At 47.3% G+C, this 27458-nt stretch overlaps 1 protein-coding gene and 1 long non-coding RNA gene across 5 annotated transcripts; one reads left to right on the forward strand and one right to left on the reverse strand.

Annotated features, from left to right (window-relative positions):
* Positions 1 to 2500: 2500 nt before the first annotated feature.
* On the reverse strand, positions 2501 to 27294 carry LOC115604970 (pseudouridine-metabolizing bifunctional protein C1861.05-like). Of its 4 annotated transcripts, none has more exons than XM_030478663.1 (19): positions 27169 to 27294; positions 25324 to 25427; positions 24687 to 24801; positions 23238 to 23412; positions 22545 to 22656; positions 21471 to 21577; positions 20533 to 20659; positions 19877 to 19997; positions 19511 to 19596; positions 18756 to 18880; positions 17460 to 17519; positions 13004 to 13070; positions 12244 to 12338; positions 10556 to 10684; positions 9138 to 9252; positions 8202 to 8339; positions 7364 to 7530; positions 6839 to 6927; positions 2501 to 3883 (listed from the first exon to the last, which is right to left on the reverse strand). In XM_030478663.1, exons 1-19 carry the CDS (start codon positions 27267 to 27269, stop codon positions 3688 to 3690), a joined length of 2229 nt encoding a protein of 742 aa, XP_030334523.1. In that variant the 5' UTR covers positions 27270 to 27294; the 3' UTR covers positions 2501 to 3687. The 4 variants fall into 4 exon arrangements, with proteins under 4 accessions (XP_030334523.1, XP_030334525.1, XP_030334526.1 ...); XM_030478665.1 differs by lacking the exon at positions 27169 to 27294 and adding an exon at positions 25502 to 25525; XM_030478666.1 differs by lacking the exon at positions 24687 to 24801 and having other exon boundaries at positions 27169 to 27251.
* On the forward strand, positions 11987 to 24714 carry LOC115604971. Its single transcript, XR_003990457.1, has 3 exons — positions 11987 to 13032; positions 20499 to 20673; positions 24593 to 24714. It is a non-coding gene; the product is annotated as an uncharacterized LOC115604971 (long non-coding RNA).
* Positions 27295 to 27458: the final 164 nt, after the last annotated feature.

Consider the following 27458-nt stretch of genomic DNA (forward strand, 5'->3'; position numbering starts at 1 on the left):
CCGACTCCCTGTTATAACAAGGGCCAGCAACATCCCACCCAGAGGCTCCTGCAGGAGCCTGTGGAGCTGTGAAGCAGAAGGAAGGGCCTGTTTCTATGGCCACATTCTCTTCATTTGGTGCTCCTAACACCACATGCACAGCCCCCTTCCTGCCCTGCAGACAGGTCAGCCAAAGGGGCTCAGTGAGCTGCCTGACCCGGGGTCAGGAGTGGGGAGCTTTTGCCTCCCCTCACTCCTGGTCCCTCTGCAACCCCCCCATACAAACCTTTATCCCTGCTGGCCGAGGATGGGTTGTGCTTACCGTGTCCCCGTTGAACTTCCCGTGGCCCTTCAGGTGATGGCTCAGCCTCCTGCTGCGGGAGGGCTGTGGTGGGTGCCTCCGGGGCTTGCTGCGGGGGTCCTGCTCACCACTGCCCAGCGGGGGCTTGGCCATGGCCTTGCTGGGGGTCCTGGCTCCCATCACCTCCCATGCACCAGCCAGGGGCTGGCTCCCATCTGAGCCCTGCCCAGGCAGGCTGTCCTCTCCATCTCCAGGTGGCCAAAGGTCTTCTCTAGGGCCCCCAACTCCCAGCTGCCTGCTCGGGGTGCCAGCCCAGCCCCCCAGTGCCTCAGATGGTGCTGGGGCTGAGCAGAGCAGCACCAGGAGGAGCGCAACCACCGTCAGCACCTCGACCTTCATCCTCGGGGCCTGGATGTGCTTGGGGTCTTCCTGCCCACACGAGGCTGTTGGAGGCAGGAGCAGAGGTGGGCGCAGAGGTGGAAGGAAACCTCTCTTCCCTGCCGCTAATTCACTTTTATACGCAGGGACATACCCTGGGGGCACAGCCCTTTTCCCCCGCCCCTGCTGTGTCCCACCTCTCGCTTGCGAGCAAACCGAGCTGTTTGCATGGGCCCCCGTCCCCCTCCCTTATGCTCCCAAACACCGCAGCACCCTCCCACCCTGTCCCTGCTTGGTGCTGGGCATGCGGCATCTCCCGCTTCTGAGCACAGGATCTTTCAGCTAAACCACACTCACAAGCCAGGTCTTAGTAAAGGGGGGTTGCTGCTGGTTAAGTGTTTGTGCTTGGCAAGCAGAGAGGGGATGTGCAAGAGCAAAATGGGTCCCTTCAGTCTCTGACAAGGCAGATGTTACATTTTCACTTTGGTTGCCTAAGCAGGTAGTGCTGATGTGATGCTGCTTGGTCAGTTCTCTAGCCCATCCCTTGTGCTTTCTCAGCTCTTTACCCAGTTTTGGCCTAATCTGAGGGAAAGGTGGCAGGCTCAGAGGTAAGGAGTTGCTATGAGCCTGGTGAAAGTGGTCTGGGTAGAGAAGAGACACACAGTTAACGCCTCCATTCATTGCAGTGGGAGCTCACTTCTTATTAAACAGCAGAGCCCACCCAAGAGATTTGTGTTAGAGCTGCCCTGAACAAGCTTTGGTCGGCTTTTGTGCCACATCAGACCCCAGTGATCTGCTCCTCAGGCAAGAGTCCTCACCAATGGAGGGTGAGTCTATGCTCCAGGCTTACTATGGATCAGGTTCAATAAACAGCCACAGCACGGAGACCCAGCTCCACTGGAAATTAGTTTTAATGAGTGTCTGTGTTCACCAAACTGTTGGCACCTGCACTTGTCTCTTCAGCACATCGCATGGTGGGAGAGAGGAGGTGACGTTTCCTCACTGCTTCCACAGGAGATGCCCTTGTTCCCCAGTAGTTATCCGTATTTGGCATCTCTCTTGGATGGCGGCCTCCACCATGCCACAACCTCCCTGTCAGCACCCTCTTCACCAAAAGGCTGTAGTCACAGTCCTGAGCACTGGGACTATGCCCTTCCTCTCAGCCCTGCTCACTAGCAGGGAGGATCACCCCCACAGTCTTTTTCCACCGAGTCCTGTCTCCTGATCCACCAAAGGACAACATTTGCACATGTACAGGGCTGGGGGAAGAGATGCTTTTTGTTCAAAATTGTTCCATGTGCCTGCTGAGGAAGGGCTGGCAGCATCTTTTTAAGACACAGAATTTGGGTAGGTTGCAGTTATTGTTTCTAGCCAGTGGACAGGTCTGAATTGAAGTGCTGTGCAGGATGGGTAGCAGTCATACCACCACAGCCACCACCACAGCCACCACCACAGCCTCCACCACCTCCGCTTGCTCTGAGGCCAGATCTCCAGTGTAAAAAGTGCCTGTGGTCCTGCCTGCTGTGCTGCTTCCTCCTGGTGGAAGGAAGCACTCTGGAGGGTGCAGTGAGTTGCCAGCCCACTGCCCTGGGTGTGAGCAAAAGGCAGGCAGGAGACCAGAGAGCTGATTCTACATATCTGCTGTGTGTAGAATCTGTAGTAGTTTCTGTATGGGCAGCAAGGATGTACCAGCAGAAGAGGAAATGGCTTCAGGCTGCACCAGGGGAGGTTTAGAATGGATATTAGGAACAATTTCTTCCCTGAAAGGGTGGTCAGGCATTGGCACAGGCTGCCCAGGGAAGTGGTGGAATCACTGTCCCTGGAAGTGTTCAAAACACATGTAGATGAGGCCCTCAGTGACATGGTTTAGTGGTGGCCTTGGCAGTGCTGGGGCAACAGTTGGACGTGATGGTGAAACCACCCTGGAAACAATATCCTTAGCCTGAGCTTCTGTGATGGTAGCAGGAGACTTCTTGTTGTGGACAGAAGGGAAGGTGTAACTGAACATTTTGGTCCCAGCACACAGTGCTCTAGCACCGCATGCCTCTGGAGAGCCATGCATGGGGAGTCTCCTCTGTCAAGTCCCCAGTGGTTTGCCAAGTGGTCAGGAACGGAGGTGAAGTGAGAGGGGCTTGCTCTCTTAATTTAGACTTCACACTCTGGGCTGACAAGGCAGGAAGCCCCAAGTTCAGAGGAAGGCGTGTGGAACAAGGGGCAGCCATCCTTCAAAGGCCACCAGCTGGCCCCTGGTTACCCCTCTGATTGATCTTGCCTGCTTCCTCCAGGGACATTGGAATTCACAGCAAGAAAGTGTGGCATTTGCTGGCTGTCTTGGGAAGACTGATGAGGTTGTCTTACAGTGTTGTGCCTGCAAGCTGCACCTTGCCACAGGCTGTGGTCCATGGGACTTCTGGGATAGAAACCAAGAGTAAGCAGCAAGAAAGGATGCTGCTGCTGGGCCACCTGAAGAGACATGGTCCTGAAGATCTGGGAGTCGATGACAGAGGAGCTGCTGTTATAATGGACAACAGTGACACAGGTGGAGGAAGGGAAAATTCCCTCAGTAGAAACTGTATAGGACTGGAGGTTCAGGGAAGCAGGAGGTCTGAAAGACGAGACACCAGCTTTTGTTTACAAAGAAGCTCCCTGGGTTGGGGCCTCCTTCCCAGGGGGTTTACTCAAGGCTAAAACAGATGAGTGTTCCCATTAGATGGGGGGTGAGATATAGTATCGACAGGCAGCAGAAGAACCAAGCTGTGGTTGCTGCAACCCACCAAATAAAAACAAAAAAGAGAAAAAAAAACCAGAGGAAAGAACAACAAAGAGCAGACAAACATAAATGTGAACAGTGCAGCACAAGTTGTCACCAAAGGCACTCTGCTGACACTTCACCTCCCAAATGGTAGCGTGCACTGAAAGTCTAAGTTCTCTGGTGAGCAGCCAGCTTTTGAGCTCAAAACATGGCCCAGTTCCTGGAAACAGCAGCGTTGGGAGTGAAAGGAGTTGATAGGTCATAGTGCCATGGTGCTCTAATCCATCTTCCATACCTTCGCCACTGGCCAGCTCCAGCTCTTGACTTGCTCCTGGCTGACACTGGAAGTGCTGATTTCTGGGGAAATGGGCTCATAGGAACGGAGGGACAAGCTCGCAGCAAGCAGACCCATCCGGACACAGGTATCTGTGTCCTGCTTAGCAAGGATCCCTGCGAGGATCCCTGCCATTAAGCTGTGGAGAGAAAGAAAGGTGGGTTTGAACACAGGGGGAACAGCTTTGATCTTGGGAACACGACTATTTGTTTGTAAGAGCATTCATGTGCACTCAAACCAATGCTTACAGAAGCAGAATATGTTACACAGGAGGGGTGAGTTTATAACGTAAAGGTTTTGCTTTTTTATAGTTATTTTTCAATTTGGAGTAACAAATAGTGCTATTTATTCCCATTTTATTTGTTTCTCATCTGAGAAGTTGCAGCACTTTCCCATTCCACCACATTTTCTATTCTCCCCAGTTTTCCAGATGAGGCAAAAGAAAGGAGTTAAAGAAAGGAAAAAAATCTGTTCTTCCTTTGCTCTCTAATTATTTTGTCACTTCTCTGCTCCTTGTTGGTGCCATATTACATTCCCTCCTGTCCCCAGCAGGGTGGACTGGAAGAGCAGTAAAGTTCCCATATGATTGTGAGAGGGGCAAGAGACACAGCTGGAAAAATAAATCCACAGCTGAAATGTGATTGTAGATTCACATGTTTGTAAACTTTCGCTGTGGTTTTCCATTTGAAGTTTCCCAGTAGAAATGATGTGCTTGGAACAAGAGCAGTCACCCACAGTTCCTCACAAGGCATGGTGGAGACCATCAGCAGGAGGGGGTGACTTTGCCATCTGCCTGGCTGCAGGGAAAGGCTCTGTTGAGGCATGGATACGTGCAGGGTGGTGGTTGTGATCGACTGGGAGCAGCTACTGTTTATTCATAGCTAAATATAGTAATGATGCTTGGAAGCTGGGAAAGGACAAAGGAGATGTGAAAGAGAAGGGAGAAGATGACATTTGAGAGGAAGAAGCAAGGACCGGAAAATGTGACGGCATGGATGAGCAAATCTATGGGGAAGGGAAAAAGATCACTCTTTTTTGTGCTCTGACTAATTACCTCAACATCTTTTTATCCATAACAAAGGCACAGAAGATTATGACTTCCATAAGGCATTCAATCTTTCAACAGCTCCAGAAGCTTAGAGTAAATATTTGGGGGAGCATCCCCTAGCAATGCCGTGTGTGGGCATGCGGTGTTATGTTGTCACAGCAGCCAAGAGCAAGGAGCAAACAGCTGCTGGTGCCTGCACACGCACACGGATCCTTGGACAGCATCTCTGGAGCTGCCAGAGAGCCCAGGGTAGAAGTGAGACATGGGTGTCCTGGATCACTGTTTCTGGGTGTGCAGTGTCCCCTGACTTCAGAAGTGCGAGGGTTCATGGGGGCTGAGCTGTGAATGTGTTATAGCCCTGGGTTACACACTGCTGCGTGACCCCTTTGAAGTGCCAAGGCTGTGCTCGGGCAACTTCACCACCTATATGCTGTGGAGATGGCACGTACGTCAATGTGGTGTCCTGGCATTTCCAGCTGGGGTTTCCAGGAAGGAAAACCCTGGACAAATGAGAGGACTATAAACATACCCACATGGACCTGGGGACTCTGGGGAATGGGATTTGAAGACCAATATTACTTCAGGAATGGGAGCAGTAATTGGCCCCTAGCTTTCAGATAGCTTTGGAAGGAAAGCCAAATTTAAGGATGTTCAAGATGTGATTCTGGGCAATCTGATCTAGTTGAAGATGTCCCTGCTCATGGACTAGATGACTTTTGAAGGTCCTTTCCAAACTATTCTACGATTCTATGATACTCCGGTATAACTCAGTGGAGGTGTTTGGCAGTGGCACACCTTATCTCATCTTTGGCCTTTCCTTAAATTAAGCCTTTAAAAAGGGAAAGGAAACCCTAAAGAAGATGTTTAGTTTACATTAGCCTCCAGAAAAAAATTGTCCTGTGGTCATGGGTAGTTGTGTACCAAGCAGATGGTGCAAAGAGGAGGCTGTGTCCCTGGCGGGGCTGGCAGAGGTTGGGCACATCTAGTAGTAGTGAGGAAAGCACAGCTGTCCTTAAGACAGGCTCAGGAACTCGTGAGGTTCCTCCCAGCCCCCATTCCTCTGCCATTACACTTCTTGCTCCAAACAATACTTAGGTCTTCTTTGGAGAAGACCAGCTTGCAGTTGCAGTCAACTCATCTCAGAGGTGATCTGGGCCACGAGGTGTGTGTCCTCGTGGTTAAGTAGGTTATCTAGCTTGGCAAGAAGTTACCGATTGAGCCTGTCTCAAATATTGAGGATGCTGTAAGTTTAAAAGAAAAAAGACTTTTCACGCTGCCCACTCATAAAAGAAAAAAGAACTGTTGCTATGCTGAGATAGTGGTAGGTAGGAGTAGAAAAATAAAAGGAAATATCTGTCACATACAGCCTTTTGGTCTAGCCCAAGGCGATGGAAGGATAGAATAAATTATTGTAGTGTACGAGGCGAGAAGAAAAACCTGACTACTACATATAGTTTGACAAGTTAACAAGGAGCATAATAAATTATTACTCTGACAGATTGAGAATTGATCAGTGGGGCTAAGAATAATACCTGTCATTTCCTACTCCTATGTACAGTGTTGTGTGAACAGCGAGGCGTTATTACGCAGCAGACTCTTTTGAAGCATGAGCTATTGCCAGAGGCAAATGCAGAACCTGATGAAATGCTTTTATAGGGTAATTTTAGCTACTGAGTGGCAGTACCACTTCCATTGGAGAAGTGTGGAAGTAAAGTAGTTAGTTAGAAAGACAGCTTTGATGTAAGGTGGTTTACTTTGCTTTCAGCAGCTCAGCCCAGGCTAACTCAGGACTACTAGATTGCCATGGAAAGCTTGGATCCTAAAGAAAAACAAACCTGATCATGGCAAGACTAGCTTCCAAGATGCTCAGGGGGACATTTTTAGCAAGCTTTGCAAGGAATCATGGTAACCAGCCCTGTTCTTGTGTCCTTAGTGTCTGCTCCTCAAGCAGAAGAGTATCATTCACCTTTGCAGTAGAATTTCAAAGAAATCTGATAATGGCCCCTTCACATTTAGCTGGAGAAGACAAAGTAGTGAGCAATATACCTGTCACCGGCTCCTGAGACATTGACTATCTCCTCCCTGCTGATGTGGATGGCGGGGTAGTGGGTGGCGCAGAGGCTGGCAGCAGCAGCCTGTGCCGGGAGAGAAGGGAAGTTAGTGGGAATTGCCCAAGCTGGTAAGGCCTCATGTGGCTGATGCCACCCAGACCTGCTCAGATGCCAAAAAGAAAGGAAAAAAGAAAAAGGCAATAATGTTTTTTCACACTTTGAAAGCTATCGGCAATTTAAATGAAGCTTCCTGAAAGTGAAGCCTTCGCTCATGAATATTCATGCAAGCACATTTAAAACTAGCTGACTAGAAACACTGCTGCTGGGAACCAGCAGTATATGGACAGACAACTTGATTTGCTTTCAGAGCTGTGTATTCCACCCCCCCAAACACATACATTTGCCAGCAGTGATGCCACGTTTCCCAGGACTGCTGCCACGCCACCAGAAATAGCAGTGACGCTTTATGGTCCGAGAGAGCCGCAACTGAGAGCTCAGAGTTAGTTTCCCGTGCCCTTACCTGTTCATAAGCTCCTGGATGAAGCAATATGCTCCCTCCCAGGCTCTTGCCACACAGGAGGATGCCGTGAGCACCAAGGGTCACAATCACACAGTGCAGGTGGGACAGCAAAGGGCAGGCCAAGGCCATTGCAGTCTGGACAATATCCTCCAACCTGGATGGCAGCTCTTCAGAGAGCGGGGAAAAAAGACTGTGCTATAACTGTAAAGGCCCTCAACTGGCCTTTTATGGGCTGGCAGCCTATTTTGGAGCACCACTGCTACTATTTATGAGCACTTCTGAAATGTGGTTAATTTTTTTTCTTTAAATCATGGGAAACACAGAATTCTCCAACATTAGACTTCCATACCTCTATCCTCACTGAGGAAACCACCCCTCATGGGACTAAACGCATGTCTGTAGAGATCAAAAAACTGCCCTGAAGTATGACTTCATTGCCTTAATGCTGTTGGATTTACACCCGCATGTGGTGGGGCATTTCATTTCTGCAAAGGGTGCTACTGTTGGGACAGGTGCCCTCAGAGCACCATGATTCAGAGACAAGTTCGCAACCCAGAGATTGTTCCTGTTCAGCTGATGAAGTGAGGCAAATGGGATCTCTGGTTTTGGACAAGCAGCCATCCCAGGCCTACTGTGCTCTCCGACAGATCATCAGTCTGTCCTGGGCCTTACAACCCCTGCAGAGATGACTGTAAGGTGGAAGACACCAAAAGTGTTTAAGAATCCCCACTGTGTTATAATCCAATTTGCTTGAAATGGGGACTGGAGAGGAAAATGTCCTTCTCCAGGATCCAGCTTATCTAGAAGTGTGAGTCTGACCCTTCTGAGTACTCAATACCTGCTGGCAGAGGGTTCCCGAGGGTCCGATTTATTGCTCTTAGCTCTTGCAGGTTGGGAGAAATGTATGTGAGCGCTTTCCAGCTGTCTGAGAGGAACGGCTTAGAGGCCTTGTTCTCATCTGTTGGCTCATAGCACACTTCAAAACAACATTGCAATGGGTTAGTTAATGAATTAATTAGTCATTCACCTCTATGTCAGAGCAGGATGCAGTGCAGAAGGCTTAGCATGATCTGCACAACTGCGGGTATGTATGTAATCTGTTAGAAACTTAAATATTACTTCTCCTATGTTTGGAACAAGGTCTCCCAAGGTTTCCTTTCCAGTGCTCAGCAATGAGACAGTTGCTTCTGGCTCTGGAGTGATATAATCAGACTTCAGTTTTGTTACTCCTCTTAGGTGGATTTGGAGCCTCTGCCAGGTATTAAGAACATTCTCTCCTTTTAGATTTGCTTTTAAAAATGAAGGCATGACTCCAAAGGTTTAGGAAGCCTTGTTACGGTCCCCACCATACCGGGGGGTGGTGGTGGTGTGCATTTCATGGGAAGTGGGAGAGAAATCCTGTCAAAAGATGCTTTAGCACTTATAAGAAGCAAACTCTACTGCTGCTCAAAGTGGCAGAAGCACACACATTTGTGCTCGCCTTGAGGTTAAAGGCAAAGAGAGCAGCTTTCCTGGCTTTCTGGCAGTGCCCACGGGCTATAGCACCTACACCACAGGAAATGCAATTTAGCTGCAGAAAAGTCAAAGAAAGCAGAAATGTTCCATCCATTTGAAGAAGAGTAGCAGAGTACAGAAAGAAGTGCTGAATGACACAGCATGTCAGACAATAAGCAGGTATCTCCAGCAAGCAGCAGTGGAGAGCTCTCAGGGTGTGTGGAGTGTCTTGGCACATGGTTAGGAGCTACAGGGCCGGGGCTGGGCAAGGTCTCCTTACCTGCTAGCTGATGCTCTCTAGCTAGTTGGCAGACATACTGAATAGTGGGAAGAGGCACATTTCCATCGATGCACACTAGCGGGGCCTGGCACAGGTTCTCCTTGAACTGGGACACCTAGTGAAAATCCAGGACACAGAGCAGAGACAGCTTGAGTCATTGCAAAGCGACAAATGATTGCTAGTCAGACTCGGGATGCAGGATTTTCACTCATACTGCAGCCCTTAGGTGCAGGCATGAACCTAAAAGCGTGATTCCCTAAGGAAAATTGAGTCTTCCATTTGCTTCATCTCCCCCCTTTCCTCTCCTTCCCCTGCCCCGTGCCATCAAGAGCTCGACTCAACTGGCAGGGCCCTTCTAGCAGAGAAATGTAGTTGCTGGTTCTCTCTAGACCACTTTGGTACCCGTGGGTTAGTCAGAGACCTACAGGGAAAGGGAATGCTGCTGTTTAATACCCTGTGCTATGTCTGGCTTGACTACACCTTTGCTTGCTGACTGAATGCTACAGACCAGTTCTATAGGCACTCGTGCAGCATCCCTCCCATGCCTCTGCTAATCGTGGTGGAAAGAAGGGCTGCCAGAATGCATTTTGCAGCAGAAGATTGGTTCAGAGTTTCCACTGGCCACAACTGTTTCGTAAAGCTCAGGAGAGAGAATCTGTCATGTAATGGTTTTATGTGCCAAGGCTTGGGAGAGGCAGGGTGGGGATGGAAGTGGGAGCAATGACCATATTTTTCCCTAGGAAGTCTCCACCTCATGCGGATGCCACTGGTAAGTAAATTGCACTTAACTTCCATGTTGCTGTCAGTCATGAAGCACAGGCTTTTGTTCTGTCAATAAAAGAATGAGCAGGGAAGGAGGGTGCAGTGATGCGGCTTTGCTGAATCAGTCCTTAATCACTGCTTCCATTAGCCCTGACGTTTTGAAGGTTTGGATGTGCTGAGAGCAGTGCCTGTTGATACAACTCAGCATGTAGAAAAAAGAGGGATAGCAGGGATGGGATGGAACAGGAAAACTTGCTCTAACCAGTGTTCTGTCCACTTTGTTTTGGTTTTCCCTAAAGGTAGAAATACCATTTCTGCAGGTGGGCTGGATTTATTGCTGACTTTAGGTGACAAAAATTATAGGTTAGCTGGGACTAGTTAATGAAGAGGATTCCAACGTACATGTCATGGGTGATAGCAGCATTGATACTGTATGGAGCAAAACCAGAAGCTCCATCTGGCTCAACAGCAAGAGAGGGCTCTGCTATCTTGCCATGCTGCTATTTCAGTGGCCAGTGCCTGGGGTTAGCTTTAGGATTTCCCACATCCCCTCTGCACACCCACTCCCTGCTGGCACAGCTTCCCCAGTTGCTTTTTGTTACAGGTCCACACTCCTTCTCCTAAGAAAAAGCTTACAAATCCAATGGTATGCATACATATTGCTCTGTTATCTGGTGGTGGATGTCCATGTCTCCCAAGCCGACACTGAGCTCCCCAGCACTGGTGACCACAGCACAGTAAGTGGCTGTGCTCTTCCCCTCCAGCTGAAGGACGGCACTCATGTCCTAAAACGGGGAGGACAGTTAGACAAGGAGCATGTTTCTTTCAGCTACCACACTCAGCCTATTCTTTCTTCGTGCCCACCTGATCGGCAGCCCAGCTTGCTCTTCTTCCTTCAACCTCCCTTCTCCCTTGAGATAAGCAACATGTCAAAGGAATCCTGCTCTAGACAATGCTGGCAGATGGCTATTTTTTAATATTTGCAATGCAACAAACGCCACTGGTTCAAGAAATCATTTAGTGCATGAAAGTGACAGGTCTCTCTTGTGCAGTTCCATAGGTTGTGTCTCTGTTTTGGTCTGCAGCTCCACCCATCCATTCCTATAGCTTGTGTGACACTTCAGTGGCCTGACAACATGCTGGCATGTCTTGGTGGCACACTCCAGCTAGCAGTTATGTCAGCCACCTCACAAACTGCACAGCCCAACGTCAAGAGCAGCCTTTGAGCCATTTTTACCTTGGAGCCTCTGCAGTGTTGCAGAGGCGTGAGGGTCTTGCAAATTATTTGCTTCGAGAACTCAGGATATTTCTTGGAATATACATGTGGATGGAGAAATGCATCCACCCCAGCAGCTCACAGGGAATTTGGAGGTTTTAAGGAGAGGCATTGGTAGTAATATGCTTTGTCACAGGCAGGGATTGTTTGGCTGCTGCCCAGCAAGTCCATCTTCCCTTGGCAGACCGCTCACTTTCATGGCGTAAACTGTGCTGGGTAGATGGGGGTTACAGACCTGCTGCTATGAAGCCTTTATAAACAAAGAGTTCATGTTCTTATTACTTCATTTACCGAGCTGCTCAGATATCCAGAACTAAGGCCCTCTGTGCCCTATTTGGATATTAGGGCCCTGAGGGCATTAATAGGCCTTAACGGCCCTGACCAGCTTCACCTGGGGGTTCTACCTACACCCCTGGCTTGTCTCTAGCCCTGCCTCTTCACCATGGAGGTGTGTGATGACCTGGGTTAGGGTTGTTCTGGCTTTTCCCACCCCCCACTGGGGTGGGGATGCTCTGCCTTACTGCCCCCCCATGAGCTCCTGCTGCTCTTGGCTCCCTGACCTCAGTGGACGAGCTGCTGTTTAAGTCGGGTATTCCTCTGGTGTGCACTGAGGGGTGTATGCAGCTATGTGGGGAAGCCTCCTCTTCTGAAGCTTTGAGGTGTCCAGCTGAGTTCCCAGTTCCAGGTATTCTCTGTCTTATGCTTTATTCAATCGAGGCCAATTTTGGCATTGCTTTGTCAGGGTTCACATGTTTCTAGTTGTGCTTATGCCTTACTAGAGTTTGTCATGGTTCCTCCTGATTTACCTCTCTTTCTCCTTCAAGCACCACTCCTTGGAGCTGAATTCAGACCCCATGGTTCAGACTCCAAATGGTACATACATTTAGCCTGTGTTTTGGGGGGTGGCTCCATGCCTTCTAGCTTTCTGTAACTAAAGGAGCATTGAATTATTTCTACTCTTAGCCTTGTGGGAAATGGCTTTTATGTTTGCCAGGGTTGAGAAGACTTTTCCCTCTATGTAACTTCATCACTTCCATGCTCCTGAGATGCTGCTACTGTGTAACATACCATGTGGTGACAGTAGTGTAGGACGGATTCTGAATGTTCATCCTTCCCCATGGCAGATAAAAAGAGAGGAGTCTGTCCAAGACGGCTTAAGCAGTCTAAAAGGCAAGTGGAAACAAAAGATATTTATAAATCCATCAGAGTATTGTGAACGCAGTGACAGCCTGTGCAGGGGGAGTGTTGGTAAGAAAGCCCTCTCCTGGAAAACTTCATGCCCACCAGTCCCTGCCTAGGACATTCAAGATAGAACTCGGCCACAGCTGCTGCAGATGGCTGGCTGGGGTTGAGTGGGGTTGTCTGCCTGTTGCACTGGCATTCTGAATCCTCTGGGGTTTTTTGGAACATCTGGGAGCGAAGGAAAAGAGAAGAAGGGGTGCATGGATGATCATCTGAATACACTTATTCCTCTGAAATTCTTGCTCAAAACGTGCTTCTATTGTGATTATAACCTGGCATTAATTCAGTGCTAAAGGCCAGGCTGTTCACTGGAGATCACTAATGCTTATTTAACTTTAATTTGGGGTCACTGTGCTACATGCTAGTTAACTTCATATTTGTGGACTTTTCTTTTCCTGATCCCAACTCCCTTCCCTCTTACTTCTTGGAATGGCCCCTGCCATTTCCAGGCAGTCTGCCTGCTGGTATATTGCCTAACACTGATGTATTGCTCTTAGCAGAATTCAAGAGCTCCTGCTGCTGAAGGAATACCAAAGGACAAATCACAGCTGGCATGCACCCACAGGCAAACCCAAGCACGAGGCACCTGCCAAGTTTCTTCCAACGCCGCCAAAGGTTCGTCTCACTCTTCCAGCATTTGTTTGCCCACCACCCTGGAAGAACAAATTGTTAATTGGCAAAACTGGGAGGGCTGCTTGGCATGGATGCTGTGTGTCCTTCAACATGTGAAGTTGGTGTTGCTGAAACACGGGTCAGCAATTAGAGGGAGTAGGAGGCATCTAGATACCAGACTGAGGGCAATATAAACATCTACAGCTATCTACAGACTTCAACCTTGGTGACAAAGGCCCGCTTCTTAAGAGGGGAGATCAAGCAGATCTCCCCATGCATTGCTGCTTTGGTCTTACATGCTAAGACCTCTTAAAGAGAACAATGCTACTGAGTATTTCAGTTGATATGAGCAGCCCTCTGAATTTACCAGCTCAGCACAGTGCAGGGACTCCAGAGGTGCTGACCCAGACCTGAATGGCTCTGCAGCTGCCTTCCAGGCCATTCAGCTGCCCCCTTAAGCAGTTTGGGGTTTTATTTCTTTATTTTCTTCTTTAGAAGTAAAATGATAGAGAGTAGATTTAGATTAGATATAAGGAAGAAACTCTTCCCTGTGAGAGTGGTGAGCTGTGGCTGCCACACCCCTCACAGTGTTCATGGCCAGGCTGGATGGAGCTTTGAGCAACCAGGTCTAGTGGAAGGTGTCCTTGCCCGTGGCAGGGGATTGGAACTAGATGATCTTAAGGTCCCGGGTCAGAACTAGATGATCTTAAGGTCCCTTCCAACCCAAACCGTTCTATGATTCTACGAAAATGAGATTTGTTACCTTCGCCTGTAGTGCCTCTGTACTTTCCTCATGGAAGGACTTGTTTTGGTATCTGCATACTTTTTAACTCACCCTTCTGTTCCCAAATATCTCCCTTATGAAAAGTGCCCTTCTCCACCTATGTGATTATCAACTTCTCTTTTCACTTGCCTCTGCCTTCCACTCCCCTACCCATCTGTCAGACTGTCACATCCAAGTTGTCAGAACACAGGCAATCCCTCTCCCACCTCCCCCTTCTATTAATTGTTCTGCCATTCGAATTACATCAGTAAGTGCTCAGATCAATTTGGGCTTTATTTGGACTATCAAATGGTTTAAAAGCTCTTGTTTCATAAAATCCTGAAACATACTTTCCATTGCTGAAGACAGCTTGACATTGGCAGTCATAATGATCTTCAAAGTTCTGCATAACTCGAAGCTCTCAAGAGTATGTTGCGCATCGCAAGCACTGAAGTGTGTGCATGCCCATACACAGCAGCTCCTGGCCCAGGCTCTCTCTGCCCCTCGTTAGCCCAGGTGCACCAGAATACCCAGCACACTGTTCTTGCTTGTAAACACCACTGTCTATGCCAAACAAGTAAATATATTGCCATCTCACAGTAAGAAATATTCTGCCTCCAACCTGTCGCCATTCTTGGGCCTTCTCAAAACTCATACTGAAGCTCCCCAAGGATCCTTCTTTCCCCATGTGAAGCTGTACATTTGTCTTTTGAACAGAATGCTTTCTTCTGTATCCAGCCTTACGCCTGTAAGAGGCTGCTCTCCAATCTAAATATGCTCTTTTATCACTCTCTTCTGACCTCCAGGCTGCTTCTGCTTGCCTTGACTCTCCCCAGTTCTGTAGCCTGCAAGACTTGGTGCTAATTCTTGATGCCTTTGCTTCTCTGCCTGGCAGTTCTCCAAGCCCTGAACCGCTCAGACCACCTGAGCAGAACTGGCTGTTATAAGCTACCTATGGCCTCTGTCCATCCTTCTGCTACTTGTCACTCCTCGTTAACCCAAATGCCCCTCTGTTACATTTGCTCATGCTCCCTGGGAATTGCCACTGGTACTGCCAGGAATGAGGCTATTTCCATCTGCAACTGTCTCCTGTTGAGTGTTGCAGATTTTGGAAGCATCGAGCTTGGCTATTTTAACTCTGAAGCAGCCAAGAACATAAAAAAAGAAACCCACTCCAAAGTAAAAAGCAAGGATGCTTGTTTAGGCAAGTTAAACAACATGGCTTTGATCACTGGCCCCTATTTCAATATTAAAAGAAGGTACTAACCACCATCAGTAATGAGCACAAACTCTGTTTTATGCGGTTCCACTATCTGTTTTTCAAAACTGATGCCTGCAGGAATGTTGAAAACACTCATGAGCTCCTTTTGTTGTCTGGCTGCTGATCTTCTCTGCCAGTCCCCCGCACAGCCCAGAGGCAGAGATTCAAGGTTTTTACACCAAGCCTTGTCCTAACAGCAGATGCACCAGCCTCCTGCTCAAGGATCCAGCTGAGGGTGACCTCTGATGCTGTACAACCCCACAGGGCCTGAAAGACATGAAGATGCTAAATCTCTCTTTAAAGTAGCAGGTGGGTGCAATGAGAGAGAAACTAGCAGCCTGCTTTTGAAGAAGAAGAAATGCCTGGCTCTCATCACACCTCGCCAGCTCAGCCAGTAACTTCAAGTCTGAGCAGTGCTCCGGTATTTCTTCTATGTAGCATTCAGGCGAGGTGAAAGATGAAAATGGGCTTGCTGAGGTGATCTGAAATATGACTGGGCTGATACTTTCTGGCAATGTTTCAGAGACTTGAGAGAGTCTCTGGGATCTTCTTCCGTGTTCTAAGAGGTTTGAGTTCCTAATGTAAAAATGAGACTCTGCTCAACTTCTGGGTATCCTGAGGGAGTTACAACCATTATGCTTCTCCTAGCACCTCTTCTCAGCAACACCATACATCCTTCTCTGCAGGTCAGACAGTTACTTATAAAGCACTTTGCATCTGGATAGCCTTGAAAGCCATGTGGGAATTACAACCAGGACGTAATACAGCGGCTTTTCTGCTGAGACAGCATGAGGTGTGAGTGGTACTCCAGTGATCTGCAACAAATCCAGCACACGTAAGGGTGGGAGCTGCTGGGTGCTGAGCCCTTTGGAAAAGATCTGTCTTTAAAAGGCAAAACAAAGCAATGCTGTTGAGAGTGCCTTTTCCTCTGTGCCTAACCACAGCAGCTGTCAGCAGGAATGTTACGGCTGTCAATTCTCAAATCCTCCCATAACTTAGCATTCAGGTAGTTGCCACAATGGACCAACTTTAAGGCTTGCTGTTATACAGAAGGGCAGCTAATGCCTCATTTTTTCATGCACCATTAATGTCTCCTTTTTCCTTTCCCTCCATCAGCTGTTCTCAGCAATGTCTGTACCTGCCCTTGGCCCCTCACCATGCCATGGGTGGTCCAGGGATCTGCACTCACATTTGCCACACCAGGGGGTGGCTGCCCTCCCTGGGACACAGCTTATCTCCTTGTCCTGACAGCTGAGTGTGGGGTATGGATGTTATCGGTTAGATCACCGCTGAAGCAGTTGAACTTCTGGTTTTGCAAGCCTTCATATCTGATACCACAGCACGTGTCATCCTTGACCGTTATATTACTGTTTGGTCTCTGCCTCTGTATCATGGAATAGCCAATTTCTGTAAGCACAGCTTCTCCAGCGCATCTTTCTCTATCTGACGGAGACGTCTTCGCAGGCTGCCCCATCTGACAGCAGGAGTTTCCTGTCCTTGGACAGGAAGGACAGCATGGAGTAATTTGAGACAAAACAACTGTGGAGCAAGCTTCACCACCTCCATCTATAGTACTTCATATAGTTCAACAAAAATTGTATAGGCCATGCAAATGGCTGTCATTTGCATGGGGAAGTCCCAGGTCTGTTCCACTTTAGCTTCTTGGTTGTTTTGTGGTCTAAACAAATTGAGAGGGAGAGCATCTGGTAACATTTAAAATGTTCTAATTTTTTTTAAGATTTTTTTTCTGTGTGTGTGACTTACACCCTTTATGACTGAGCAAACTCCGGTTTGCTCTAACTGTGTCAGTACTACTTTCTGTCGGTACTGCCACTGTGAGTACTGTGCACGGAGATTTTTGCCTCCTACTCACGCTGTCTTTCCACAGCAAAGACAGTCCCAGGCAGCCAGAGCTGGCTCTTACCTGGAGATTTCCCCTCTATTGTGTGACAGCTCTTGAATTAGAGCTGTCACAGCACAGTGAAGGTCTTCACCTATTGCTTCTAGTTCTTTGCATATGTGCTTCAAGAGTGCCCTGGGCAGCTCTTCTGCTAAAAGGGCTCTTTGGGCTTATGGCCTCAGGGAATAGTCCCAGAGCACCTTAACATAGTCTGTAGAGGCCAGAGTTGTATGTGGAGATTATCAGGGTGACACATTGCTCTGTCCTTGTCTTGAGTGGTAGAGATAGGTCAGTATGTGTCACTCCGTTGCTCACCTAGACAATCCATCAAATATGCAGCACTACACCTCCCAAGTTTGTGCATGTGTATGGATAAAGACATGTGGGTGGGATAAAGATATCATGGGTGGATGCCACCTTCCTCCCCACCCCAACTTTGGCCCGGCACTCCTTAAAAGTAGCTGGAAATGGCAGTGGTGCTAAGAAAACTGCTACAGATACAGTACCAGGATGACAGGGTTCTGTGCCTTGGCTATAAAGTCGACGTTGATGCCTCCAATCACCACCTTCAGGAGGGAAGAAAGAGGTAAAAAGTGGTTGGAAGGACTTGAGGAAAAAGTTTCCAAGTCTTCTTTGCTTTTCCTAGTCACTTTTCCCACCCTTTTGAGAGCTAGCTAATTTTCAGTGTGCTTATTTTCCATGGCTAGACACAGGTCTGCACATATCAGGAAGAATGGAAATCTCTTCTATATGTTGCTTTCTGAATTATTCCTGCTCATAGCAAGCCCCAGCGTGGTAGGTGGGATGTTACTGTGTACACGTATGGGTGCTGGCAGTTTCTCTGTGTGGTGATAGAGTAATGTAAGACGCTGCATGGGTCTGGTAACGCCAGTGCCCTTGAAGCCATTTCTCTTGGGACAATTTCTGACATGCGAAACCTCAGAAACATTCAAGCACTGTTGTGTAAGAAAGACAAGAAAATGGGGAAAAAGTGGGCAGAAAAATGCAGTCATTTCTTGCAAGCTCCCGGGAGAAATTTCCATACCCAGTGACACTTTATGGAGCACTGTCTTATTGTCCTACAAAGCCGGAAAAAGCAATACAGCTCCACAAACAGGAAGTTTCCAGATTCTTTGGGGACATACAGCTGTTTTTTCTCATTCCATCAAATGCTGGGTTATTGTCTCTGGAGTCACTGCCCTCTTTTATGTCGGTAAATTTTACTGCAAATGGGGTTTAGAAAATTTTTCATCTCTCTGAAGACTACCTAAAATAGATTTCCCGTAAATTATGTGGCACACACAAAATCCAGGAGAGTGAATAGAGTATTGGGATTATAATAGATCTTGTTCAGGATATGCTGTACCTTTTGTAATTTTTGCAATTATGAGCAGGAGGCCAACAAAGAGAAGATATTAATAAAATATGTATGGCTCAACAGCTCAAAATACATCCCACTACCCTCTTCCAGGTCTACTCCTGTAGTCTCGAGTTCCCTGGGACTGAGAGAAATACAGTTGTACATAAGGGCACAGTAAAAGGTGATTAAAGTTTTAATGGATTTGATGGTTTAAGACTTAATGGGATTAGGCCACTGTCAGTGTTTATTCCTTGTAAATATGGATGGGGGGGGAGGAGGAGGAAAGGATGTTTATCTAAGACAAATAAAAAACACTAGAGAGAGAATGCCTGCCAGAGAAAGATAGGTCTGGCTAAGACACCTTTTACTTTTGTAAATAGACACAAATTTGTCCTGTGCTGTCAGCAGAGAAGCATTATATGGAAGGCAGCAGGCAACTCACTGGCTGGGGTGGGGTTGTGTCCTCTCGCCAAGGCAGGTTCCTCTTCCTCCTGGCTTTCTGCAGTTTGCTCAGGGCCACCGCAATACCACTGCCCACTCTGGCATTGTTCTGGATCAGAGCAAGGTCTGTTTGGCATTTCTTTGAGGAAAAGCGAAAATATCAGTAAGACTGACCTGTTGGAAACCTATATAGGAACTGCTTAGAGGGAGAATGCAGAAAAAACGTGCTGTGAGACTTGATAGATTTGATTCCCCTACACCATAAGCCTTTGGGAGCACTTATAATGGGTTACCAAACTGCACGAACACCCAGAATTTTCACACCCATGGATGTTTTCCTGCCAAGTTTCTCTTACTGTGTACCTGCATGATGAGTTGGATAAGGCAGTGGGATGTACAGTGTGGTGCTCTGGAAAGCCCAAGTACCTTCCAGTGTGCAACCCCACCATGGACAACAGTGTCCTGAGACTCCATCACACGGCAGGCAAGCTCGGGGATCAGATGTGAGGGATGTCTTTGGACTCTGGACCACCTGCTGTCTGTGCTGCCCTCTAATTTTTAATGCAAAAGTGGATGAGGACAGAAATGGTGCTCCTGAGAAAGGAGGATGCAATTGCTAAGCTCTCACCTGTTTGCAGATATTGAAGTGATTTCCCCTTGCTAGACTGTCAATAAAGTGACAGCGTTTTCACCAAGCATTGTCAGAAGAGACAGTACACTGGAGTACCTCCCCACTCCCACTCAGCAAAAGGATACTGGAGTCCAGTGATTTCCCATCAGTTAATTCATTGAGCCTCTGTAACATAAAAGGGGTCAATTCTTTGCCTGTGATCCCTTTGGACCTGCAAATGTAAAGTAAATGCCTGCAGATGAGAAGGACCGAGCTGAAACAGCATCCAAGGAGAAGCACTGCTGCTAGCAGATAATTTATCTCCATAACCACATAACATACAAAGTTCTGTAAAAGTGCTCAGGTTAGATAAAATTACAGTTGAAAGCATGTTGTGGGCTCACCCGTGCCCAAGGTTAAGCTGTGCTACAGCTCCTGTAGCAGTGTCCCTGAAGTGGTTTACTTCCCCAGGAACCAGGTGAGCAAAGGCTAGGGCTTAGGTTCCTTCTCACCTGGCTTCTCTGAGAGCTTGCTGGATGGCTTCTTCGATGACCTGGCCTGAGGCAGCTCGCTCCTTGGGACAGGGCACTGCTATCAGCACCCCGCTGCTCAGGCCCAGCCCCAAAGCACTGGCTGGGAGAGGACAGGCAGATCGTTAGTGGTTCTCCCTGGGTAAATCAAATGCTGAAGGAAAACAACAGAGAAGAGTGGGTGCAGAGTGAAGGAACCCACAGAGCTGGAGCTCCTGTTCTTAGCTGACCCAAGGACAGGGTCTTTTCCAGCTACCAAACAATTTATGTCTGCCTTTTTCTTTTGAGTCTGTACAACAAAAGGGGCAAAGAATTTGTTTTTCTAAAGAAAACTGATTCCACTTCTAAAGGCTCAGAAACTGCTTTTGTAAACACATTAACATACATATTCCCTTCACCTCACCAGCGTGAACAAAACATGTCTGAGCATGCCAAGGTGGCTGCAGCTAGGCAAGAAACTTGCTGTAAAAACTGAACTTCAGTGCTACTTTACAAAGCAGTGAAGCAGGAATGGGGGAGGTGGGATGGACTGGGTTTTGGGACCAACTCATCTCCAAAGTTAAAAAAGTGCCTTATCCAAATTTTTGTGTCCTGTCTTTTCCAGGGCCCTATACAGGCCTTTTCTTTCTGAAACACACCAATGAGTTCAGCTGCCTCCTCTTCGTCCCGGACGTGATATGGTGCCTGGAAGCCGCTCTGCCTTGAGAAGAAGGCTGGGAACTCCCTTGATTCTCCAAAAGCAGCCACACAGACTCCCTGTGTCTCCTGCAGCAGTGGAGGTGAGATCGGCAGGTAATCAGAAGAGGGAAAGGGGGCCCACCAAAAGAATAGGTGGCAATTATTCCCAGCTAGAAACTGCCCTTCTCTAGCACAGGGTTTGGTTATTTTTATACATCCCACTCTACTCCATTATATCACCAACATTTTTCAAAGCAAAGAGCCAGACATGGTAACTGGTTAGACAGAATCTGACTTACACAGGAGATGTGCATGTCCTTTGCTTGTGCTCAGAGCTGATCAAAAGCCATGCAGCTGTCATTAGGGCAACACTGAGTCTAAAGTAACAACTTGTGATCTGAAGATATGTTGTGAGCTGACAGGAATATAAATGAGTTCTGTTTGTGATTAAGAAGAACTGACATTGGCAGTCACCTGAAGTGCTGGCCCTGGTGGCTTCCACACCTTAAAAAGTGACTCTACTGAAAATCATTTGATTCCCATTTTAATTCTGATTATATTTCAGCATTTGATGGATCTAGCTTGCCTGATCCACCAGTTCTGGAGTTTTGTCCCAGAAAATCAAGTCCAAAGCCAGACAAAGATGGCATGGCTAGCACTGCTTTTGGCGTCAGTTGGAACAGCTGCTGGAACAGCCCATTGGGCATGGATAGATTTACGTTAGGGAGCAGCCCTGAGCTTGTATGGCCCCAGAACTAGAGAACAATAAATATGGCTTCACGTCCTCTCAACGGTAATTTCTAGAAACCTTAGGCTTAATACCTACCCTACCACCACTGGACATTCTGGACACAAAGCATGTTACCTGCTTTCAGGCTCAGCAGCCCATGCTACCTACCAGATATTCCAGTGTCCTGCCAATGTCAAGGATAGATTTGACTCCTGCAGATACAACAGCAACCGGAGTTCGTCCTAGCTCTGTCAAGTCAGCACTCACATCCAGAGCTGTCAAGGGACAAGCAGCCATTGTGTCAGTGATTGTGCTGTATTCCAAGCAGATGCGATCTGCCCTCTTAAAAAGCTGTATCTGCCTGGGACGCCACTGCCTGCTTTTGTATCTGCTTAGAGCCACAAACAAATATTACAGGTTTAGATCATGCCTTTAAGTGTTGAGATTGAAAGAGATATTGACAAAAAGAAGTCACGTAGCTTAAGGCAGAGGTGCAGCCTTGTACTGTATCTCTCAAACCTTTGATCACATAGATAAACAGCATGTAAAAATTTGGTAGAAAAGAAAGAAGAAGGTGTTATACAGCAAGGACAAAGTTCAAGGAGATGAAATATAATTTAAGTAGATTTTGATTTTGGTATTGACATCACTGGCACAAAAAGCGCTGCAGGAACTTTGCTGACCTCAGGAAATTCCCTAGTCTGGAATTTACATCTGAAAGGGATGGCATCCAGCAGAGCAGTGCACTTATGCTGTGCTAGGAATATATATGGCTAAGAAGAGACAACATACTTAAAGGTCACAAACTACACTGCCAAGGCTGGGCTATTTTCCAGAGAGAAGCATGCACCTCTAATACGGACCAGGGCCTGAGTCTCTTTTGTGGCGAGACTCTCCTTCTCCTCAGCCGAGAGCAAGTTGATACCACCACTGTGCTCCAAGGCCCCTATCAGGTTATGCAGCCATTACAAAGTGGGAAAGGTACAGTCAGCTCCTGTTGCACCAGCAAACAATATCCATATAACTCCGTGTAAGCAAAAGATAAACTCCCAGCCTCTTAACAACTGGCCAGTGCTCCAGAGGAGTGTTTTGAAGCTTCTGGAAAGGCAACACCCGGGAGAAAACAAGCATAGTATGGTCAAGAAGAATGATAACTTTACTCTTCTGCAGGACAAACTGGGAAAAGCAAAAAAGATGGAATTAAATAAAACAGAGAAAAGTAGAATGTATTGATTTTCTTACTGCTCTCTCCTCCCCGATGGACACCTCCTATGCCACCCGTCACAAACACAGGAATTCCTGCTTTGTGTGCAGCAATCATTGTTCCAGACACGGTAGTGCCACCGGACAAGCCCTGTCAGGGGACAAAGTCACAGTCAGCACCCAGGGTGACACGGAGAACATCACACGTGGGCAGCTATGGTTGTGGTCTGACACACGGCAATGTCACAACAGCCTGCTGTCACCAGCTGACAAGTGAAACACTGATACAAATATTCTGTTAGGCAAAATGACAGAGGAATCATGGCCCTTGCTACATAAGCTGCTCTTGAAAAGGCCTTTGTTCCCCAGGGCTTTTCAACCAGAAGGCTTCATAGGCAGCTAGTGTCACCTTAAGCTGTCACTTTAAGCCTGTGATGGCCTGCATGTCACATAGTTTATATGTAACGTGATGATGCCTTATCATGCCAATAATATTCTTAGCCCAGTGCTCATGGCTTGCCAGCCTATCCAGAACGACTTTTCAGGAGCCCTATGGCTGCTATTCCCATACTTTATTGTATTTTGATTCTAGGTAGGACCACATTTGAGCTTACCTATAAACCACCACTTTACATGATCTTTTCAAGACGTTTAAGAGCCACCTGGCTTGAAGCTGGAGAGCACTGCACTATTGCTGTATAGAAAACACAATAGAAAGTCTACAAGCCATACCTGGCTGAGGACGAAAGGAAGATCTCTCCGAGACACTTTAGTTACATTTTTACTGCTTGCCAAGAATTCAAGTTGCTCGTCTGTGAGTCCCACATGGATTTGACCCCTTAAAATACCTACAGTGGCTGGCACTGCTCCGCTTGTTGTTACAACTTCTTCCACCTCTCTGGCCATGCTAGAATAAGATAAACAAGACAACAGTCACAAAAGTAATGAGGCAAACAATCAGACAGGAAAACTGCCATGTTTGGTGGCCGTTATTCCCAACTTCCAGTTTTATACAGTCCTTGTGATTTCAGCCAAGTCCAGTTCCTCTTCTGTATCTTCCTAGTGGCAAAAGTCTTTGCACTTGAATTTGCAGAAGTGCAGAGGCCTCATTTTCAGGACAGGAATGTCCAAGCTCTATGCTTCATTTTTGAGAAAAGAAAACATTACTTGGTGTACAGACAAATCTGGTTGCACAATAGACTACTGAAAAACAGGGACTGTCTCAAAATAGGATCTTTCTGTATCTATTACCCATTATTTCTCTGAGATCATAGACCTTCACAGAAATCTCAGGTAATTGAAGCCCTGCTCAGATGACCAGGACGTATTTTTCACAATACAGGCAGTTAGATATAGAGTAACAACAGTGCCTGAGGATATTCTAGGGCTAAGGTCTAGGTCCTTCTAAGCTTCACAGGTTTTATATTTCATCATTCATACACTATCCTTTTTAAGAGCAGCTTCTTCCTTTCTGAGCCATCTGCACATATGCTAGGCAATCTTTAACTACTGAAACTACCTCCTTCCCAAAAATCAAGCTTTTGGAGTTTCATTCTAAGAATGTCAGGCAGAATAACAGCCAGGTAAAAAGCAAGACGGAAAATCAAAAGTTCTCATGCTTTCTGCAAGCAAGGATGGAGAGTGCAATGGTTTCTGGCACTGTAACCCAATGAAAAACAAGTCTACTGAACATCCGTAAATAAAGGGTAGAGGTTGGAGGGGTTCTATGCAGGGTACAGAAGGCAGCAAGAGGGATGAGTAGCTCTCACAGTAGCTGCTCTGAATGGCACTAAGGAACAGATTTCACTATTGTATTCCAGTCCTTTTTGCATTATGAAAGATATACCAAAAGAAACCGCAGTGTGTTTTCAATGTCTGTACAACCTATGCAGCTGAAAAGGCTGGTAGTTCTCTCAGAGCAAGTGATGACATTATCTGCTGCCACATTTTAAAGGAAGACAGAAATGTAAGGTGTTGGATAAGAAAATGAATAGGTACCCCATCTGTGTCCTTAAAAGGCCAAATACAATTGTTTTACACTGGAGTTCATATTCTGCATGCCTGACAATTTCTATTTGCTCTTACAGGGGGTTTGGCTCGACCAAGAAAACCGATACTGATACACCAGTTATATGCCTCTTATTACAACTTTGTTGAATAAGGAACATCAAAATCCACCACCTCAGATTCTGAGGATAGGCCATGCCATGTGTAATGATCGTGCTTTCCAAGGCTACAACTGGTCTTCCCTCCATCAGGGCTTCCTGTATGGAGGGCTGAATCCTGACATAAGCACCTGGGGATAAACACAGAAAAGTTAATTATTTGTGTGGGTATTTGAGGTAACCACTGGGCTGTTTTATAAAAGGCAAATTGTCATCATCACAATAAATTTATCCCCCTCTTCAGCTCTTCTTCGGGGTGAAATAACTTCACAAAGACTAAAGCTGTATTTTATGTAAGTGAAATATTTGCAAAATATCTCTGTTGTTAGTATGAACAATGATCCTCACCATCATTGCTCAGTGTTCCTCTGCCACCAGTTTTGCAGCTGCGTTGTCATTGGCTCCAGCAACATTACTTTAAATTAGCATTACTGTGAACAAACTGAGCCCTGAAACCATGCCCAAAGAATACGTTCTAAAAGAGTGGAGAGACCAAGAATACCATAGTAACTCAATATATTGTAAGACTATTGTGCATGAAGACTATTGTTGCTCTCTGTTTTGCTCCCAGAACACTGTCAGCAAGGTCTCTGCTGCATTCAAATGAGGAAAATGCTTTTCACCCAGGAGCTGTTTCAGAATACACTACTTACCATGCAGAAATCTTCTCACATGGGTGGTCCCACATGCCACAGTGGACACATGTTTTCCCAGGCTACAGGTTATCTTCCCAATCATTTTGCGCATACAGATGGTGCTGAGATAAAAAAAATCAGGTAAAAACAAAAGAAGTAATTCAGCAGTAATGTGACCATGTGAAGCTAAACATACCATCTATTGCCTTGAGCTCGGAAGGTAAACAACCCTTGCCCAGGAGGCTGCCTGGAGACTCCTGGTGCTTCAATTATGAGCCAGGGTGTCAAAGCAAAATGCTAAGCTGAGGAAATGGAGTTGGAAGGGTTCGCCTGGCCCGTTGTCAACAGTGGGCTGAAATCTTGGGGAAGCAGAGGAAAGGATGAGAAGTAACGAACTCGAGAGAGTTTGGGAGTAGACAACTTTTTAATTTCCAAAGCTCCTTGCTCATGACAGACTGCAGGCTCAGCCACTGCCACCTCCAGCCTGAGAGATCACAAGGAGAAATGTACAAGGTAGACGCAGGCAGAGGAGCGCTACAAAGATATGAACCCAGTTTTTGCTAGTGTCTAGGAGGAAACAGCAGTTCAGTAAAACAAAGAAAGGAGCTGGGAACTGGTAAACCAGGCTGTAAGTACAAGGAGGAAAGAGCAGCTTTCCCTAGAGCCCGGAGAGCTTTATGTAGGCTCACGTTACATCATCCTTCTTATCGCAAAGCCGTGGAAGCAGAGCGGCAGTTCAGCCCCGGCAACAAACTCCAGAACTCTTCTGGTCTCTTAGCAACTCCTATTCACTTTAATCACATGCATTTCCAAACAGAGAAAGAGGGGGAGAGAGCTGTAAAGGTTAAGAGCCTGGTCTGGTCTGGGCCTCGGGGCAGTTTCACTCAATGCCTGGCTGCTTCACATATTTTCCCTGGGCGTTTTGCTGTATCCCTCCAGCCTTTCTATTCCTCACGCCTTCACCAGAAGGAAAGGATCCCATTCTTCAGTCCTTTGTACCTATTGTTAATTTAGGTAGCAAATCAATTAAATTAAGTTCTGTGCTCATGTTACATTCAGCAGAACACGGCTCTGAGCCCAGCGTGTGGCACTAGAGCTATACAGAAACATCTTCTACCCAGGAAGAGTATTTTTGCCCAGATCCGAAGACTTCAGCTATACAGGAGAGCTGGGTTGTGTAAGTCAAGAAAAGAGGGCCTGGTTCAGCTAGACACAATACACACCTGTCTGAAACAGTAAGATTTTCCACTTTCCAAATCCTTTTTAGGGATAAAAAACTTAATTAAGTTTATGGAATCATACCATGACACTAAAGTGGCAAAAGCTCTCACTTCAGGCTTACAACCTCCGCCTGTGCAGTGCTCAGCAGCCTGAGTGGTTCATGCAAATGTTTGGTATTGCTCTGTGTGTGTGTGTATACACCCCTCGCTCTCCAGGGCAAAGTCAGCTTTGGAATAAATTCATTAAGCCAACAAGGTTACGCCAGGGATCAGTTGAGCTGCTCGAGTTGTGCTCTGAATGTTAACAACCCCCCAAACGCTGGAGCACAGCAGCCAGGAGCGCCCAAGCTGTGCCGGCTGATGGGTAAAACCCAGCTGGTCAGCACCTGAAACCCAATACAACTTAGCTGATGTTCGCTGGAAACTCAGCCAACGCTTGGCCTGAGCTGCCTGACAAGAGTTTTGAAGCTTGGCAAGTCTTGCAGCAAGACCCACCCGCCCTTTCGTCTTGTAACAAAGCTTTGCAGACTCCTCTAGCACAGACTGGCTTTCCTCCCTCCTTCGAACCGTCCCTGCTCGCCTCTCCCCATCATCGATCCAGTTCAGCCAACTTCATAGAGCAACGGCCTGGCGTGCCTCTTACCTCTGGGCGTCCGTCTCACACAGGGAGGCCGGGTGGGTGCTGGAGCGGTGCCTGGGCAGCCCTAGGGAAGGCGGGAGGACGGGGGGCCAGGAGCAGCACATGGGGGTGTGCAGCCTGGCACTCCTGGCAGAGAGAGCCCATTTATTATTAACCACAGGCAGCTGAGCTCTGCAACTGCTCGCTGCCTGGGGTGCAGGGGGCCATTTCACAACAGGGCGAGGAAAGCTGCTGTGATTATTTTTGTTCCCATGGTGCCAGATTTCCCCCTCACTCTTTAAAAGACTTTTCTC

The sequence above is a fragment of the Strigops habroptila genome, chromosome 3 (assembly GCF_004027225.2).
Source record: "Strigops habroptila isolate Jane chromosome 3, bStrHab1.2.pri, whole genome shotgun sequence".
Taxonomy (NCBI): domain Eukaryota; kingdom Metazoa; phylum Chordata; class Aves; order Psittaciformes; family Psittacidae; genus Strigops; species Strigops habroptila.